Raw genomic sequence first — 19217 nt, 5'->3', positions numbered from 1 at the left:
CTTATACTGCAACACGTTGTGTGCTATTGTTCATTTAATCGCCAGGCTCCTGTGTCTTCTAAATTCAGTCTTACATCTCAGAACCTTCATGACATTCTATATTGAAAAATGTCGTTCGTAAAATACGCGATTTGTTAGACAGTCAGAGAGTTGAATGTGTCATGCAGTAGAAAACTTACATATAAGTCTGCACGGCGTAGAGAAAATAAAACCGGAATATGAAAGAATAATATAGCTTTGTAAATTGCAAGTGAAAAACGGACACTTGGTACACCATGTGGCATTTTTCACTTTTTTTCTTTTTTTCTTTCTTTCTTTCTTTCTTTCTTCGTCTTTAGAAGTATGGGAAATATGTTAGGAAAGGAACGGTTTTTGAGTGATCAGTTCTACGTCCTTTTACTCGTACCCAGGCTCTATCAAGCCTTTGCGAAAAGTTGCTAGTTTCCAGGCTTCCTGAAAACACAGCTATGATCGGTCAGCTGAGGAACTTCTGCCATATCATCAAACTTTTAACCACCTTTTCTAAGCAGACTCATTACTAAAGGACAAAAACTCAGTGCGTGTGGGAACCAAGCTATTTCAAGATGAGTGCTGCACCGTTTACGGTGGAAATGATCTTTGTCTTCCTTCTTACCCTATGTCTTCTTCACCAGTATGGAAACTGGCGAAAGCAACATTGGCTTGTCACAACAGCAGTTTTTATTTCTTGGTATTTCTCGTTTCTCATCGTCTTCATCCTTCCTTTAGACGTATCAGGGGTAAGTCTAAGTATTTTCCCAGAAAAGAAGGACTATCTTTGTGATATATTCTCGAAACGAGGACCCGTAAACCCTGTTATGAAACGTCAGACCTTGTTGGTTTTATTTTAAGTGGATTTCACTTCAAATTACTTTGTTTATAATATCAAAAACAAACGTTCTACCTGAGCAGGAAGATCGGATTCAAAACGTAGAATGTAACGTTTTGTGCACGATTCAGACATTTTATAGGAAATGTTTGTTTGAAGCTGGATTAAACATCAATGAACAGAAGAGAGATCTTGGCTCAAACTCATCAAAAAATGGCTCCGTTAAGAACTCCAGCAAGACGACTCCGTCAAGTGACTGTGAGAAGCCCTGGAGTTATCTACCAGAGCACGTTCTTCCTGATCTTTGGCGGGTTGTATACTGGTCTTCCCAGATACTTTCATGGTGAGTTCAAGGACTGGACAACAATGATAAAAATCGCACATGAATGAATAATTTTTGATGATTGACACTTCAGATTCATATGTTGCAGTCGGTGACATGACTGAATTTGGGGTAGAGATTAGTATATTTTTTCATAATTTTTCATAATGAATTTCTGGGAGCGAGTTTTAGAATTTAAGTGTGTATGCTTTGAAGCTTTTATCTAAAAGCTTTGCACCTGTACTCCAAAACACCTTTTGTTTGGATCTGTTTATTTTCACTGATTTCTTTGTGAAATTGTTTTAAATTTTGCTTCTAATTACATAATTTTCAAAAGGATAATGACTCTTTTGTTACCCACATATGGAAACTGTGATAAGAATCAATGATTGAATTTTTCTAACAATTTATTTGACCCAAATGTATCCAAGATGCTGAGAAAATCATACAAATATGCCTTATTCACCTTAGCTGCAGAGCAGGCATAATTTTGGCAAGCTAGTACTCAGAATTCTCTTCATGAAAATTATGGTGGCCATCTTTGATTTCAATGGCAGTGGAGTGCTTAGGAGAGAAATAAATTTGTACCAAGGGGGTAAGTGATGGTCAAAATTAAGGAGAGGGGTGGGAGCAGGGAAGTGAATATTTAGCCTTTCCCAGCCCCCTCCCCCACCACTGCCTCTATCTCCAAATAAAAAATGGCTGGTTGTACAAACATTCTTCAGAATTAAGGAAATTATCACCAACTTGAGAAGCTCTTCATTGTTAAACACATTCTCATCAGCCCCTCAGGAAATGTATAAAGAACAATACAGAAAATGTGCATACTGATATTGGGGTGCAAAGGGTTATGTTTACACACTGTGTTAGTGTGAATAATTAAAACATGCAGCATTCAAGCAAGTAAAAAGTGACACAAACTTTCACTCTAAAAATTTTTTTCTCTTTTGTTTAGGCTTATCCTGCCTATAATGCAATCATACTCCTATGCTGGAGATTTCACTGTGCGTGGAAAAATCAAAACTGCACTGTATGAGAATGCACTGTGGTATGGCAGCTATCTGATCATCTTTGGTATCCTTCTTGTTTATGTCATTGTGAAACCTGATATTCATTTAGATGGGTAAGTGCTGTTTCCTTTTTAAAAAGAAATTCTTGTTTTCTGATGTGATATTTGGGTGACTGACTGTTTGGGTTGGTAGAGAGATAGATGTTTTTCATCTTGCCACAAGCGTGGGACAAAGAAAAAATTCTGAGTCCCCATGAGGAATTAAACCTCAGACCTTTGGATTCCACGCTCCGATGCATCTGAAGGTCTTAGGTTCGGTTCCTCATGGGACTCCAGGGTGTGAAATTAACTTTTTTTTCTGATAGCCACTTGGCTACTAAATTCTTCAAAGTGGTAGCCAATTCAAAAAAAGTTGGTCGCCATTTTCAAAGACAAACAAAATCTTTCTTTACGCTGTCAGCGTTCTAGATAGACCCTCCAAAATTAAGTTAGGGAAAAGATCTTTAACGTGCTACAAAGTGGACACTAGGATGGATGATATACAACCTTCAGGCTCATCTAAATCCACGATGGTGTCTAGTTATCGATCGAGATGCATGTGCTGCGTTTTGGAAACAAACTTAACGAGGAAGTTTGCCGCGGATTTATCTTTGCAAATCTTTTTAATTCACTATATCTCTTGGTAAGGTTATGATGAAATGTTCTAGTCACCAATTTGGCAACTAACTTTCAGGATTTGGTCGCCAAAGTGAAAAATTTAGGCGCATTGGCGCCTGTATTAGGCGCATTGGCGCCTGTATTAGGTGCAATTTCCGTCCTGGACTCACAATTTTTCTTTGTCCCATGCTTGTGACAAGACGAAAAACATCTTTCTCTATTTATCTACTGAGCTCAAAACTTGCCATCTTTCTTATTCTATTTACAAAATTTATTTAAGTATGAGCATGTTATTTTTTTTTTATCAAACCAGAGCAAATCTCCAAATTCTTGGTATCACTGCTTCTAATACTTGGGGGCTACTTCTACTGGTATTTCTGATGGGTTATGGATTGGTTGAAGTGCCACGCACCACATGGAATACTGCCAGGCTAGAGCTCCAGATGGCTCATGCATATTTCAAGATCTCAAAGCTGAGTGTTGAAAAAGAAGAAGCTGATGAACAGTTTTCAGAAGTCTTAGAGGTAGCCAGAACTGCAGCCAGTCTTATCATTTTGAGTTCTTGAGTAGTATGTGTACTGTCCTTACAGTAGATAAGTTTTAGCCTGTTATGTCATTCAGACAAATCTTCTTTATGATTTTTTTTTTCACTGAAGGCTTGTGATTTCTTTCTTTTGTAGTGTTAATAATCTGTTTTTTCCACATGATGTGTTTTCATTTTGATCAAACAATGGAGACCTTTATGCTCTCTCAAGAACTCACTGATCTTCTTTAAAGGAAAGAGGAAATATTCTTTGAGATACAAGAATGATAGTAACCAAAATTGTTAGTTGTGTTTTTGACTTTGTTGTTGATGAGATTAGATTAATCTTTTTACAGGAGGTACATCGTGCATCAGAAGCCATACGTTACAGGCACCCTCTTAGAAAGTACCTTGAAGTTATTATAAAAAAGGTAAATTGAATCTTACTGGCTCACTTTGCTAAAGCTTATTCCAGTTTAACCCTTAGACTCCCAGAAGAGATTATCATATAGAAGACTAGGTAGAAGTCGTTATCTTGATCTAACACCAAATTCTTGTAAATGATTTACAAGGAAATATGTAGCAGCAAGAAGGGAGAATTAACAATTAGATATTGGGAGCTAAAGGGTTAAGTAGCATAAAGTGAGAAGTGAAGTGAGACAATTGCCACTCTCACTGGATGGGATGCTAGTCTGTCGCAAGTTACCCCCACCCCCAAGCATTTTGTCAGTTTTCCCTCTGGCAGTTTGCCTGTACCCATTTATAATCCCAAGTAGAGAGAGGGACTGTGCGAATAAATTATATTGCCCAAGAACACAACACAGTGACCCTGCTAGGGCTGAAATCAGAACCTTACAACCTAGATTCCATTGAGCTAATCATATGGCCATCACATCTCTCACTCATTTCTATATATGTTGACCCTTTAAGTCCTAATAGTGATAAGCATCTAATTTCTTCCAATGGTATCACCCTGAATCAAACATTAGGGTCATGAAAATAAAGAAAAGAATCGCAAACTCAAGAAGCCTTTGATTATAAGACAAATTCTCTTTGTAAGTACCATAGGAAAAGTATAGAGAGTAGTGTGGAGAACTTGCATACATGTACTAATGTTAGGGTCAATTGATTATTCATGGTGTAGTTCCCAGAGGAGTCAGGCTTCAATAGAGGGACTGATGACTATGTTGATTATGAGGACTACCTTAGGGAGACCGGAAGTAAAATCACAGAGACACACACTGAGAAAAGCTTGGTGAAACTTCACAAGAGAGTAATCATTGTCACTCACACTTCAAGACGGACACATTGGTGAGAAGATAGTAGATATTATACACTGCTCTTGTATCAATCAAATCGAGAGTTAAAGTTTTGTTAAGAAGATATAGTGCCTGATAATGGCTTTGTTTTGTTTTCTAATCCTAGTCAGTGGAACATGCAGCTTGAAAAGGTGTTTGAGTTGGAAGACTTATCACGGAATGCTGGTAGCAGTGATAGGTGTGTATGGCATAGTTTATGAAAAACTTGAAGGATCTTTACTTCATTAGAGGGCGGAAGGTTAAGAGAATGAGTCTGGAAAAAACTGAAAGTTGGGGTATTAGTGTTACTGAAATCCAGTTTTAGAGATGAATGGTTTAAGCTCTGTCTAACTCTAGCATTCTTAGTAGTGTTTTCTAGTTGTGTTGTTCTGGTCTTATGAATCCTTTCACTTGTAAGAGTGAACAAATTGGAATTTCTCATAACAATGTTAATGCTTATTCTGAAGGACAAGGTTATGAAAAGAAAGAAAAATAAAATACTGATTTAATTCTTAGAGCTAAAATTATAGGAAATGTATAGCAGACAGTGCAGAGAGTTGATATTCAGATCTTGGGAGTAAAAGGGCTGACTTAAAGTGATCTAAAAAGTGTGAAATCAATATAAAAAGATGCCTGTGAAATGTTAAAAATTATGGTGTTGAGTCATGTTGGACTTTCTCTAAGGCTCTATCTAAGGATGTAGTCTTTTGTCCTTGTCTATCCCCAGCTGCAACTGTGTCAATTTATTCTTTCAGAATTTAAAAAGATGTCTTTAAATTTATCATTTTTTTTCTTTCCAGACATTACAAATCATCTTTAAAAGGGCCTGTAACTGGAATCAAACCAGTTCTGGGTATGTAAATGTGATCTAATCCCTTAAAATTGCACAAGATCAATGGTGACTCCTCTAGTTCTTTACCTTTGAATGAAAATTTTACCTTTCAAATCTGTAAAAAAACCTGATTTCCAGAAAATTGAATGTACTTTTCATGGAAGTTTTACCTTTTTTCTATTTCACACATCATTTTAGAGTGGTATTGGCGTGTCTGGTTGTTTCCATGGTTACTGCGCTTCACAGCAATTCTTCTGTTTTTATTGTCTGTGACTCTGGTGTGGTCAGAGGTGACATTCTTCAATGTTCAGCCAGTGTTGTCAATATTTGCGCAGATGATACGCAGTGCTAGTAAAGGATATTATTATTTCTACGTAGAGGTGGGTTTATTTTGAAAAAAACTTGCCGATAAAGATAAAATATTTCTTTGCCTTTTCTTTATTTACTGTGGAACTCAGAAAATCGTGAACCATTTGATTTACTTCAACTTGTTCAACTGTTTACTGGGTATCTAGTCGAGTTGCCGATGGTTCAACTCGCCAACGCCAACTCGCCGACGTATTAAATTGAGTAGAGACGTCGGCGAGTTGGTCTTCAATCCAATACAACTTATTAGAAGTTAAACATATAGAAAAGTAAAAGATCTTAAGTAAAAAAACTTTTACTTCACTTTTTTTACTTCACTTTTACTTAACTTTTATTTTTACTTCACTTTTACTTAACTTTTACTTTTACTTCAATGACCAAAAAAGCTTTAGACACAAATGCGTTATTGTGTGACAACAACACTGTAAAGATATAACATGTCAATCGGTCAGATTTTTTTTTTTTAAATTTGGCTTTCTTGACAAGACCTTTAGTATTATCTTTTATTATGACAGTGTACACAATAACTCGTTCACGTCTGAAGCTTTCGTAGTCATTGGCAATGTTTTCCTTGCTTTATTCACCATGAGATCCTTATAAACTTTGTTGGAAAAAAATTGTTTTTTTTACTAAAGATCTTTTACTTTTCTATATGTTTAACTTCTAATAAGTTGTATTGGATTGAAGACCAACTCGCTGATGTCTTTACTCAATTTTATATGTTGGCCAGTTGGCGTTGGTGAGTTGAACTGTCGGCGACTTGACTGTAATTCGTTTACTGTTCGCGGTAAAGTTCAGCATAAACAAGCAAACATCAAAGCTACATAGTATTGAACTGGTTAACCCTAAAGTATTTTTCAAATATTAACAAAAACTAAGCTCAAGTTTGTTTTTGTTTCAGGTTATATCATGTATAATCATTTCATACATGTGTGTTTGTGTGTACTACACTGTATTCAGAATGAGATTCTTCAACTATTACTACTTTGCACCCAAGCATCAGACGGATCCAAACAGCTTGCTCTTCAGTGGATTGTAAGTAAAACAGGGGTCAGTTTCTTTAAGCCTTGTCAGCCCAGAGAGTTATGGGAAAGGAATTTCTCCTTACAACATTAATGTATATTTTGAAGCAAAGAGGTGGTCTGAAAAATAAGGGAAAAAATCAATGGTTATTGTTTTATTTGGTACCAAATTCTCAGAATGAGCATGAAGCAATGCATAGCATCTAGGGAGTAGAATTGATATAATTGTAAACTTGGGGGTGAAAAGGTAATTAAACTCTTTGAAAGTGAAGAATATATTTAGAGCATTCATGACCAATGTTTGAAATATATTTCAAGCCAGGGAGCATTAAATTTTCAGAACATCAGATCAAAGATAAAGACATTTTAAGTTAAGATGCAAAACAGCACTTGACTAGACAAGCATTGATTGTGGACTCTTAAAAGCATCATCACTGTAACATCAGAAAGTTTGTGTTTACCAGGATTTAAAACAAAACTTTCAATGTTAGCTTTTGTCTTTCTTTGCAGACTTCTATGTCGCCTAACATATGCTTTATGTCTTAACTTTCTTGCTGTTATTCATCTTGATGGCCATGTGACTGGGGAAGCGGAACCAGTGGAAACTTCCTTTACTAAAGTAAGGATGATAATCTGTCATGTGCAACACCTTACCAAGTTGTAGGGGTGGGGTGGGAAAGAGTTAGGAAGGGGTGGGGGGTTGGGTGGGTGGTAATACCAACCCTGAACTTAATTCTTCAAAGTCTTTAAATGTTAAATGAAATAAAAAAGATTACAGCAACATGATTTATCATAAGGACTCCTCAGACTTTGAGTGTGGATCATCACAGCCAACTTTTTTAGTAACTGAGAGATTTAGATAACAATTGTGAAGGAAAGGGTCCCAGAAAATATTTATCAAAATTGCCCTTCTTTTCTACTTGTTTGTGTGATCCTTTCGTCTTCTCTCTTTCCTCCATTAGCAAATTTGAGATGATTGGTGTAGATATGGAGAACATTGTTTTGGGCTTGTTTGTCATTTCTAAGATTCTGACATGGAGAATTTGTTCAAAAATCCAAAGGTTCTCTGTGATCATCTCCTTTATTCTTGTGACCTTAAAGTTTGATTCAGGATTGACATTGTAGGCAGAAATTAGATGATAATCACTTTTAGGGGTTTAAGGGTTAACCTCTTGTTGGATAGACAGTTAGATTTACCCTTCTTTTTGTTTTACAGTTCATGGGTCACATGGATGTACTGTCATTAATTTCCAAGGGAGTGAACATGTACTACCCAATGTGTGTTGTACTGGTGTGCCTGGCTACATACTTCAGCCTTGGCACTAGATGTTTAAACTGTCTTGGTTTCCAAACTTTTATCATTGAAGATGATCTGTCAGCAGAGTATGTCAGTGAAGGAAAGGATATAGCACGAAGAGGTATACTCAAGTTACATGTGTAATTACAAAGATGAGATAGTTTTGTAACATTTGAAAGAAGCTGTTGCAAGGTTGTGTCACTATCAGATTTCTTTTTCAAACAAGTGTCTATGACTTTAAATGTTGAGGATTGCAGGGGTAGGTTGAAGTAAGCCTTTAGTGACTTTTGATGAAATATCAAATTCTCCTTGTGATGTACAAGGAAATACAGGTCAGTTTGAAAGAAGAATTTTGGAGAATCTTGTTGTGTCCTCAGGCTCCATAATTTACTCAGCTTGCAGTGTTTCTCTTCACTTGCATATTAGAATTTAATTCTGTTCACATGACATATCTGTCAAGTTTGTGTACAAAACAATCAGCATGTTTTTGTCCTTTGCAGAGAGAAGAAAGAGAGAGATGCTGACAGAAGATGGCAGTAGAAAGGTTAGTTACAGTTGTCCAACTTTTCCTTCACTAGTACCGTATTTACCCGCGGATAGGCCGCACTTTTTTCCCGGAAAAATGGGACCGAAATTGGGGTTGCGGCTTATACGCGGGTACAAGCGTTTTGACACCTCATTAATATGCACGAGAATTCACGGTAGTACAGTAAATTGGCGTTTTAATGTTCGCTTTAAATTGTTCCTAACTTACAACACATACAACTACCCGGTACTCGACCTCAACAATTTTTTTTTTCCCATGAAAACCATTGAAAGTTTGGGGTGCGGCCAATACGCGGGTGCGGCCTATCTGCGGGTAAATATGGTATCTTTTTGTTTGGAAATTCTATGTAGAAGGAATTGCATAAGTTCAAACTCATGGAGTTTAATTACCTGTTAGAATTGATAGGTACAGCAAGTGATCTTATGGTAATAGTAATAACCTACTCTGTGTTTTCCTAGGAAACTTGGTCAGAAAGAGCTGAGTCAGCAAAAAGAAAACTTACTCGTAAATCAGATCGTGAAGGCAGAGGACTCTCAAGCAAGGATCATGCCTCATCTAGCACAAATTTAACTGCATCAGATGGAAATTATGCAAGGTATTCACGGTTCGAGCCTGAGAGTGATCGTGTAGAGTTGCTGTCAGCTGCAGATTATGATATCAACAGTTCAGGATCCAGTTATGGTGGTGCCTCAGGTTATGGAATATCTTCCTCTAGTCGAGCACCAAAGAACATTTTTGATGATTTATAGTGATTGAAGATTTTAGACTTAATCTTGTCTTTGTGAACTTGAAAATTGTAAATGAATGTGACATTTTCCTCCTAGTTCTACCAGTCACCTTTCAGAAAATAAGCATTATCAAAAAGTCTCAAATGTCTTCCTTTTCTTAAGCTTCATCCCTTTGTAAGGAATTGTTTGTTTTGATGAATTGCCCCTTTAGGCAATGTTGTTCAAAGCAAGATCAATATATATTCTGGGCTAAGGGTCTCAGCTGAAACAGTATTGGTCATTTTTTTAACGGATGATTCCTGACTTGATTCAAATTACACTTGTGGTCCAGTAAAGAAACAAGAATGAATGATAAATTTTCAATTACTGTTGACTTGAACTTTGGAGGAAAAAAAAAGGTGGCTTAAGTTATAGGGGTCAGTGTTGAATTTCAAGGTTCTTGTTAATAATCAAGTAGGTATTTTGGTTTTATCGTAAGTTTGCTGTCATTGGTCATTTCTGAACAACAAATTTGAAATGTCAGCCTTTTCATAAGGACTTAAAGTTAAAAGATCTCAACCAATATTTTGCCAAACTTGAAAAATTCATATTCAGTTGTCTGGGGCAAATATATTTCTGTCTTAGCAAAGTAACTTGTGTAGCTCATTAACCAATCTGAACAAATCCATGCAATTTTCATTTCAATCCAATTCTTGAAAACAAGTTGCATTTTAGATTTTTTCCTCTAGCCCTTAGCCTGGTTGTGTGAAAGGCAGTCAGATGTTAATTTTGTCCATGATTTCTCATGAAGTAAAGGGGAAATTAGGGCTTAAATTTCAGGGGTATTACCCAAGGGTATGAGTGTAAGTAGTGTATTTATATAGTAAGATGGTAAATTGTACAGCTGAAAAGTAGTTTCATAAAAAGTCATTGTGTTTCCAATTCAATAATACATAGGCAAGATGGAAACAAGCCATTGTTAACTGATATCAAACTATTTTAAACTTGAACATGTATCAGTTCTAACAAACAATCAAAGGTGGGTTGATAGTTGGGCAAAGTCACTGCAACAGAAGTCCATAAGCTTGTGTATTTCTAATATGACTTATTGTATTTATTACTTTAACTTTAGGAAGCATGGAACATTAAGAGCCACTGAAATTAATATATTGAAATGCTATCAGTTGGATAGCATTTGCATGTGTTTTGATATGGCATATTCTGTGTGCATCACAACTTGGGATAGCCACCATTGAAAGGGCTAAGCTGGAAATGCTTGTGAATTGGATCACTGTCGTTGGTTACCCTTTAACTTCCAGAAGTGATTAACAAGCAAGTTCTCCCTATAAAATCTATACATCATCTAGCAAACAGGTAATGAGAATACTTAAATTTATCAGATAGAAGTTATCTTGATCTAATACCAAATTCTCACAACTTATTTGCTTAGAGAGGAGTAGCTGCTAGAGGGGAGAATTAACAATTAGGGAGATAAGATCTGAACAGTTGATTGATGAACTAATTAAAATATGTATTAAATTTTGCCAACAAAGACATACTCTGTACTGATGTAAGAGAAAATATAATTACATTTGGTATGTTTCAAAAAACTGAACAATTAACTTCTTTATTGAAAAACTGTCCAAACTAAGAAATTTGTGTCAAGTCTGACTTACATATTATACCAATTTTTCTAACTTAAAATAATTGCATCTCTCTGAGATCAACTGCATCTGAAAATGCTGGATATAAAAAATATATTTAGAAAAATTTAAAATTTTGAATTGAAATGAAGATAATGTCATGCAGAAAAAATGAAGCCTCCAGGCTTAAAAAAGTCGTATTTCTCTAAAAAGAGTACATGAAACCAAAGGGATTGATTACAATCATTAACCACGATACAAAAATTTATAGGAGAGAAACTTTTCGAAATTTAAATCAAATTGCCCAGAAAGAATCTTCAAAAGTGTAAGAATATCTCATGGAGATTTAATAACCTAATTTAAAATAATTTGTAATTTTTAATCTTTGCACTGGACCCCCCATATCATTCCTAAGTACACAGACCCAACTGGTCTTGCAATAGTTGAGAAAAATGACTTGTTCACATTGACGTTTGGAAGGTCAGCCTTCAGTAGTTCTACACCTTCTGTGTTCAGAAGACCAAAGAGCTGCAGAGTTTTAAGTGATTTGATCTTGGTAAATAAGCTGAAAAGTAAAATGAAAAAGTTATTAATGTGTGGAGGATGTGAAATTCAATGTAAGGAAAAGAAATGTTTGGTTTTATCAACTAATTTGATCACATAATGTAAATTGGCCACTGTAAAGAGTTTCTAAAGCTGATACTTTAAGCATTTGCCCTTTGTCAGAGTGAATGGGGAAGAGCTAATGCTTGAAACTCTTTATGGTGACTAATTTGATAAATCAAAATTATCTTGTAATATCCCCACTGACACAGTATCACAATTTCTTTTGAAACTTACTCCCTTCATCAAGAAGATGGTTGATTGCCTGAATTGGCAAACCCTGATGGTTATATATTCCAGACAGCCAGTTTTAAAATTTTATTTTCAGTTATGAGTAGTTTTGTGTAGGTTGGATAAGAAAGAATTCAGGTTGTTGTTATTAACAAAAGCTGCAATGACAAAATGCTGAAGGTAGGGGGAGGGCAGGGCAGGGGAGGGAATAACCTGCAATGAACTTGCATCCCATCTGGCAAGGGTAAAAATGCTTCCAATCAATTCATGTGACTATAACAGGGGTAGGCTCTAACAATGATAGGCAACTAGTTCTGCAAGACTTAACAAGAATATATGAACACATTATGATGATAAAACAATAAATTAAATTTAAAAAGTCAGCCCACTTAACATGTTTTAATAGTGGATTCCATTTGTTACCTGAAGGAAACTGGTGGAATACTGTAACATCTGCTAACACCCAACCAAACCAAGTTCTTTAGTTTGAGAATTGCCTCTAGAGATTGAGTAGTTAACATTACTCCATCACTGAAAAGATAAATTATCAGACTATTAGTTTACAAAATACTTTCTCACTCTGACAAGTATGAAAATTTGACCTTTCCAATAGACAATTATAATTCTAAGTTGTGTGCATTCTTTATGCAAAGTTTCAAATTTTGTTCTACTTAAAGTTGCTTCATCATCAGTTAGATGGTCATTATGGCTGAAACTGAAAAAGTGTCTTTGAAGTGTCAAAATGAAAAAGCTTGTCTCAAGAATCTGGGGTGGCCAACTCTCAGAAGCCTTGGAAAGCCAATTTATTTAATCTACCCAGAGACTTGAAAAGTTGGTCAACTAAGTTACCCAGGCTTTGCTTTACTCTCTACACCCTAATGTTAGAGTCCACGTTCTCAATACTCTTCTTTGGGCATTTCCTTTGGTACTGACAAGAAGATTGTTTAAATAGACAAAATTTCTTAGGTTGGTGATCATTTCCTTTATTCTCACGATTTTAAGAAATGATTCAGAAGTATTATTGTAAGGAGAAATTAGATACTGGTCACTCTTAGGGTTTAACCCTTTCACTCTCAAGATCTGATTAGTAATCCTCCTTACTATCTGCCATACAATTCTTATGATTTTAGTTCAGAGAATTTGGTATTGGATCAACTAATAATCCCATGATTGATAATCTTCTCTATTCTCATCACCTGCCTGCTTGATTTAGTATTGATATTGTAAGGAGAAATTCTGTCTTGGTCACTTGTGGGAGTGAAAGGGTTAAAGGATTAAGCAAAGCCAGACACAAGTTGTTAGTCTCTCTGAGTCTGTAACAGAATACAACACGATGACTGGAAACTTATTATTTATGTTTGTGACATTCTTACCTGACATCCAAATGAGTTAGTTGAGGACATGATTTAACAAGCTGTTTGATGCCTATTGCCAAGAGAGATAAGAGTGGTTTAGGAATGTAGGAACTGTAAGGAAACTATGAAGAAATGTTGGTGGTCAAGAGTTGGGATGTGAAAGAATGATGAAAGGTGCTTGTTTTAGAAAAATTTCCCCTTTATATGATCAGCTACAGCACACATGCATTGTGCGTGGTTTCTTACTAATGATCTACTGGAGGACAGAAGCATTGATGATTTCACCATAAATAACATTTTACTTTGTTATCATATAAAACAAATAAATTCCATTTTGCTGCAGGTCTGTACAGTCACAGAAGTTGTCAAAATGTGATAAGAAAATCAGTGGAAAATTTGGTTGTGCCTTTTGTGGCACTCTGTTGTTTTTACCACATTTTGATGCATTTTATGAACTATTACTGAACAGAAGCACAGCAACATAGAATCTATTTATTAATTAGTGCACAATATGTCATCACATAGGGTCATCAGTTAGAGTACAGCAACATGGAATCTATTTATTAACCCTTTACCTCCCAAGATCTCATTAGTAATTCTCCTTACTGTCTGTCAAATGATTCTCATTATGTTAGTTTGGAGAATTTGGTATTGGATCAATTAGAAATCCTAGAATTGATGTTTTTCTTTATTCCCACAACTTTTCTAAATGATGTTATATGGATATAGTAAGGAGAAATTCTGTCTTGGTCACTCATGGGAGTTAAAGGGTTAATTAGTGCACAATATATCATCACATACAGTCATCAGTTGGAGAAGAGCAACACGGAATCTATTTACTAATTAGACTAAGTGCACAATATGTTATCACATACAGTCATCAGTAAGAGTCTCTCTACATCCACTGAGGTTGAGTTGTTGCAGCTGTGGTAGATTCTTTATAAGCTGTTAAAATAATAAATTTAAATACACTGTGATACTTGGAAAACCATCTACTCTCTATACCCTCGCATCTGTAGCCATATTCTTAATACTGTAATTTATTCATTTCCTATGGTGCTGACAAGAATCAGTTGTTTAACAATCGGGATCTTCTTGAATTGGTGATCATTTTGTTGTTCCTGTTACAGTTTAGTTTTCTCAAGCCTGATTGGTTTATTCCTTGGAAAACAAAATGTTAAAAAGTATTTCTAGTATCAGCCATATTCTAAGTTTTAAAGGAAATGTTACCAATTAAATATGTTAAGTAATTTTGTAGAATGTTTCCAGATGTAATGATGTTTCATGAAAAGTCTGTTCTTCATAAGATGTTTAATTCAAGCAAGTCTGATAAGATCTATCTATAGAAACAAAATCTATAGATAAAACAAGATCTAGATATAGGATCATCTACCTGCATCATTGTTGCCTTTGTGAGGTTTGTCCATGCTAAATTTAACTGCTTGAGTCTAAAATAAAAACTGAAGTAATTTAACATAATATATGTACACGTATTATATTAAAATGAGAGTTATCTGTCAATTGGCCAGATTTGAAATAAAAATTCATCAAACTGATTTGTATGGTAAGCTGAATTATAAATGCGTGCATTTTGATTGGTTCTTGAAGGGCAGACGCATGGATGACGTGTTACCATCAAAAACATTTTGCTTTTCTATCTTGTTAACCCTCTAACTCCCAGATCAAATTTGTAATTCTCCTTACCATCAACCATACAATTCTTATGTTAGTTCAGAGAATTTAGTATTGGATCAACTAATTATCTCCAATTTGATATTTTTCTTTATTCTCATCACTCATCTGGTTGACATTGTATTGACATTGTAAGAAGAAATTCTGTCTTGGTCATTCATGGGAGGTAATGGGTTAAAACAAATAGATTCCATTGCCATGGGTTTACAGTAATGGATCACAGAAGACATCAAGATGTGGTCAGAACATTAGTGACACACATGGCTGCACCTCATGTGCCACTTTTTATGGTCTTACCACATCTTGATGTTATCTATGATCTTTCACTGACCAGACCCATGGCAGCAGAGAATCTATTTTTTTAATACAATCTAACATTAAGAATGCATTTTTTCTGATCATAATAAGTTTTTTAATGAACATGCACCTGGAGTTTTTTCCACCTTTAACCAAGGAGCAAATTCCTGTGATTGTTACACCAGTGCACATGGCAAGATTTAAAACTTCAAGATTGCGCAGTTCACTGACGGCTCTAAAATCAGAAAAAAAGCCAATATGCATCAAAACAAAGGGTGTAAAAAAAGGTATAAGTTATCTACAGAGAAAAATTATAATTGGAATAAGTATTTATATTTATCATTGCAAAGATTGAAGCAGCAATCATTAGAACTCATCATCACCATTATCATCTCTAAAACATAAGTGTAATTAGTCCTGTGATAAATCTACTTTATCTTTTAACCCTTTAACTCCCAGATCAAATTTTAAATTCTCCTTACTGTCAACCATACAATTCTTATAATATTCATTCAGAGAATTTAGTATTGGATCAACTAATTATCCCCTAATTTATATTTTTCTTTATTCTCATCACTCATCTGGTTGATATTGCATTGATACTGTAAGGAGAAATTCTGTCTTGGTCACTCATGGGAGTCAAAAGGTTAAGTAATGAACTTTTCAGATTCTATTTTTTTTAAACCTTGAACTCCCAGAAGTGATTAGCATGTAGCATCTCCCTACAATATCCATACATTACCTAAAAAATAGCTGATGAGAATACTCAAACTTATCAGGTACATGTAAAATTTATTATCTTGATCTAACACAAAATTCTTGCCACTGATTGACCTTGGGAATTCAAGGGTTAAGTTTTGGAGGAAAGAAGGGTAAGGAAACTTGAAACCACAAGGCTCACTGCAAAGACCATGCCAATTATCAAATTACGATTGTGTTAGTGAATTAGTGTTCTCTTATGAACTAGCAACTGTGCTTTTCACAGTGGAAAAGGTCTGATTGTGTAATTTACTACAAAGGTCAATGTATCTTGTTCTTACTTTAATATGGCTGTAGAAACCTTGCAGGATTCCAAACTGATGTGGGTCAGCTGTTTCGATTGCTTAAGTGAAATAAACGCACAAACAATTTTATGAAAAGAGTTTCATAATGTTTTATGTCATCTCTCATTTGCGCTGCAGCTTACCCTATCCTACTACACTTGGAACAGACGACACTTAATACAAGTGATTTTCTTCTGTAGCATATAATTCGATGAAAAGATTGAAAAGCTTGAAAGTAGCTTGTGTCTTTGGAAATGGCAGAAGAATAAACTCCTAAAGCCCTCATCTTCAACTCAAACTTAGACTTGAACATTTGGAAAGGGTCTTTTGATCTCAAGAAGTCCACTTTCAGTACATACCATGAGAAGGCAGAGGAGGGTATCCTCTTGAAAACTGCATGAAGTGGCATCTAATAATCTCAGGTTGAATAACGACTTACTTAAAATGACAAAGAGGAAAGAAAAAAAAAAGGATTAATGTTAGTTATTTATAATGGGTGCTTGGAAATAAATTAAACCGTAATTGACTTTTGATCCAACATCAACTTTTCCAAACTTCAGGCTACATATGGGTGCTTCTGGAGAACACTAACCTTGGTGACTTTGGTGACAGAGGAACTACGTCAAGGAAGAATGGAGCATTATCATCACATAAAGGTGAAGCAACCTGTAAAAGGGACATTAAAATGTTATTGATGAGAAATAATCTAAAACAACATGTCCATAGAATTTTACTGAATGAGTACATTAAATGTAACTGCAGAAAAATCATGGACATGAACACCTGAACACCTGCGGTTACCTTTGCATGGGCTATTCGCAACACCCTGGTTCCTCGTTTTAATACCTTTCCTAACAAACCAGGTAAGAGGTTTGACTTAGTCATGTCTACACGATGCCATAGACTTTCATCATACCTGAAAAAGAGAGTGTTTAACCATTGAGATCAGATAAAGGTAAAAGGAGATGCATCAACAGGAATAATTGATGCATTAAGACTGGGGCAGAGGTTTCAGTAAAAGCTGGTTACAAGCGGTGAACCACCACATCTAAGACCTCTTACTTCCTTCTGTTTTGTTAGTAAGCAGGCTCTCAAGTTTGGGTTTTGCATGGGCTTTCACAAGGGTGAATTACAAATTTTTGGATTATAAATTTTATTGGGAGGGGCATGCCCCCAGACAACCCTAGGAAAAAGGAGAATTGCAGCTCCTTTACAGGAAAGGTCACCTATTACATTACAGCAGTGGCTTTTGGAAACAATTTATTGACACCCCTGCTAGGGTTACATTTAGCATCACGGACTGGCTGCCACTAAGACTAATTAAAATTAATGTTACTTACATTAGCCTTTGCCAGTGTTTGCAAACTCTGGCGCATCTTACTATTGTCTTCTTTGGTAAGAATTGAAAGATTGACAGAATTATTTCATCAGATAACATCATCCAATAATCTGAAAAAAAAAATTCATTGAAGGTCATGTGTGGATGTAACCAAAAAGTTATATTGTTAACTCTTTCACTCCCAAGATCTCAATAGTAATTTTCCTTGCTGACTGTCATAAAATTCTTATGATGTAGTATGGAGAATTTGGTATCGGATCAACTAATAACCCTCTGATTGATTTTTTTCCCTATTCTCATCACCTGTCTGCTTGACATTGTTTGAAATTTTTCAAAGAAAATTTTGCGATTGTCATTCATGGGAGTTAAAGGGTTGACCAGTTCTTGACATAACAAATAAGAATGATTTGTACTTTTCCTTGATTTGAGAGACTTTTCATGATATATATATTTCCAGTCCTAATTATGCCTTACTAGGAGTAGGTTTTTCTTTCACATCAGTTCTTTTCCTTTTATGAACACAGGCTGTTGATTCTTTTGATTTTGGTCCACTTTTCCAGGCTTTACTGTTAGTGGATGATGAACCACTTGCCACTAAAGATGAAGTTTTTCCCCAATGACTAACAACAAACTTCTGACAGGGAGCCTGGAAAACAAGACAAAAGAAGTTGATCTCTACGTGTCTGCTTACAAATGGATCTAGTCCAAGAGTAGAAATGGATATGACTTTATTACTGTCATCTATGCTGTCTGTATGTAATACTGAAAAAAATTATCATCCGAGGGATATTGTCCGATTTGACACTTAATTCTCAGAATGAAAATTAAAAGAAATGGCAGGTAGTACGTAGAATTATGATACCCTGTCAAATCATACTGACTTAAAGTTTGGCTTGTACATAGATCAGTGTAGAAACAAATAAATTTTGACATTGGACATTGATTAAATTTGACCTAAAAGTTGTGTCCAGAAAGATTTTCCTGACTTTCTTTCTCTCGAGCGAAGAATCAGGGGAATCAGATTGCTTAAATGAATATTAAAAATTAAACCAAGAAAAGAATAACATTCAACAGAGCACGTCGATTTCAGCTTCATTAACATACACAACTGTGAGGCAATACACACAAATGTGGCGGGAATGTTTGAATTATACTCACAGGCAAATAAATTATTAAATATAACAATACGATGTTTAGCATAAGGCTCAATCCTCGCAAAATGTTCATTCACGAAATTCTTATTTACCTGAAGAATGGACTGCCTATTTAGTGGATTCACTCTCATTATTTCTTGGCTCAGTTCTCGTTCGTCCGCGGCGGGCCATTGCAGCTCTGCAACGCCAAGTTCTTTGTATGTTAGATCAACCTTCGATCTGCTAGATGAACATGTTATTTTTGAAATTTCTGTCCCAACTACATCCTTGTTTGGATGTTTCTGTGACCCTCCTTTGGTTCTCGCTGCACTTCTTTTCCGATGTTTCCTTCGCACGGGGGCCATTGCACCAAATCGAAGACAAATTTCCCGCTTAGGAGTGATAAACGAATGAAAAACAGGCAGGTACTCACCAGATCGAGGCAAAGCAATCA

General features: G+C 35.6%; 2 protein-coding genes across 2 annotated transcripts; one reads left to right on the top strand and one right to left on the bottom strand.

The window, feature by feature from the left end:
* Nucleotides 1–469: 469 nt before the first annotated feature.
* LOC131771459 (G-protein coupled receptor-associated protein LMBRD2) lies at nt 470–11094 on the top strand. The gene is made up of 14 exons (XM_059087258.2): nt 470–758; nt 979–1190; nt 2125–2292; nt 3149–3359; nt 3715–3789; nt 4503–4669; nt 4784–4855; nt 5457–5509; nt 5687–5868; nt 6756–6889; nt 7387–7495; nt 8093–8294; nt 8674–8717; nt 9179–11094. Exons 1-14 carry the CDS (start codon nt 585–587, stop codon nt 9467–9469), a joined length of 2094 nt encoding a protein of 697 aa, XP_058943241.2. The 5' UTR covers nt 470–584; the 3' UTR covers nt 9470–11094.
* Nucleotides 11095–11443: 349 nt separating this feature from the next.
* LOC131771417 (S-phase kinase-associated protein 2) lies at nt 11444–19142 on the bottom strand. The gene is made up of 13 exons (XM_059087206.2): nt 18877–19142; nt 18105–18276; nt 17632–17740; nt 17093–17207; nt 16884–16957; nt 16651–16729; nt 16289–16350; nt 15379–15483; nt 14653–14707; nt 14135–14204; nt 13278–13329; nt 12328–12435; nt 11444–11635 (listed from the first exon to the last, which is right to left on the bottom strand). Exons 1-13 carry the CDS (start codon nt 19126–19128, stop codon nt 11449–11451), a joined length of 1440 nt encoding a protein of 479 aa, XP_058943189.2. The 5' UTR covers nt 19129–19142; the 3' UTR covers nt 11444–11448.
* Nucleotides 19143–19217: the final 75 nt, after the last annotated feature.

Source organism: Pocillopora verrucosa, chromosome 12 (genome assembly GCF_036669915.1).
Source record: "Pocillopora verrucosa isolate sample1 chromosome 12, ASM3666991v2, whole genome shotgun sequence".
NCBI classification, from domain to species: domain Eukaryota; kingdom Metazoa; phylum Cnidaria; class Anthozoa; order Scleractinia; family Pocilloporidae; genus Pocillopora; species Pocillopora verrucosa.
This window is presented reverse-complemented; position numbering and strand designations above follow the sequence as displayed.

Bases quoted from the DNA above. Each gene is read 5' to 3' on its own strand.
- LOC131771417 (XM_059087206.2), bottom strand. From the start codon at position 19,128: ATGGCCCCCGTGCGAAGGAAACATCGGAAAAGAAGTGCAGCGAGAACC. The intron at 17,208-17,631 runs GTAAGTAACATT...TCTCTTTTTCAG, and splicing joins AAACACTGGCAAAGGCTAAT to GTATGATGAAAGTCTATGGC. The intron at 12,436-13,277 runs GTAAGAATGTCA...TTATCTTTTCAG, and splicing joins CTAACTCATTTGGATGTCAG to TGATGGAGTAATGTTAACTA.
- LOC131771459 (XM_059087258.2), top strand. From the start codon at position 585: ATGAGTGCTGCACCGTTTACGGTGGAAATGATCTTTGTCTTCCTTCTT. The intron at 1,191-2,124 runs GTGAGTTCAAGG...TCTTTTGTTTAG, and splicing joins TCTTCCCAGATACTTTCATG to GCTTATCCTGCCTATAATGC. The intron at 8,718-9,178 runs GTTAGTTACAGT...GTGTTTTCCTAG, and splicing joins CAGAAGATGGCAGTAGAAAG to GAAACTTGGTCAGAAAGAGC.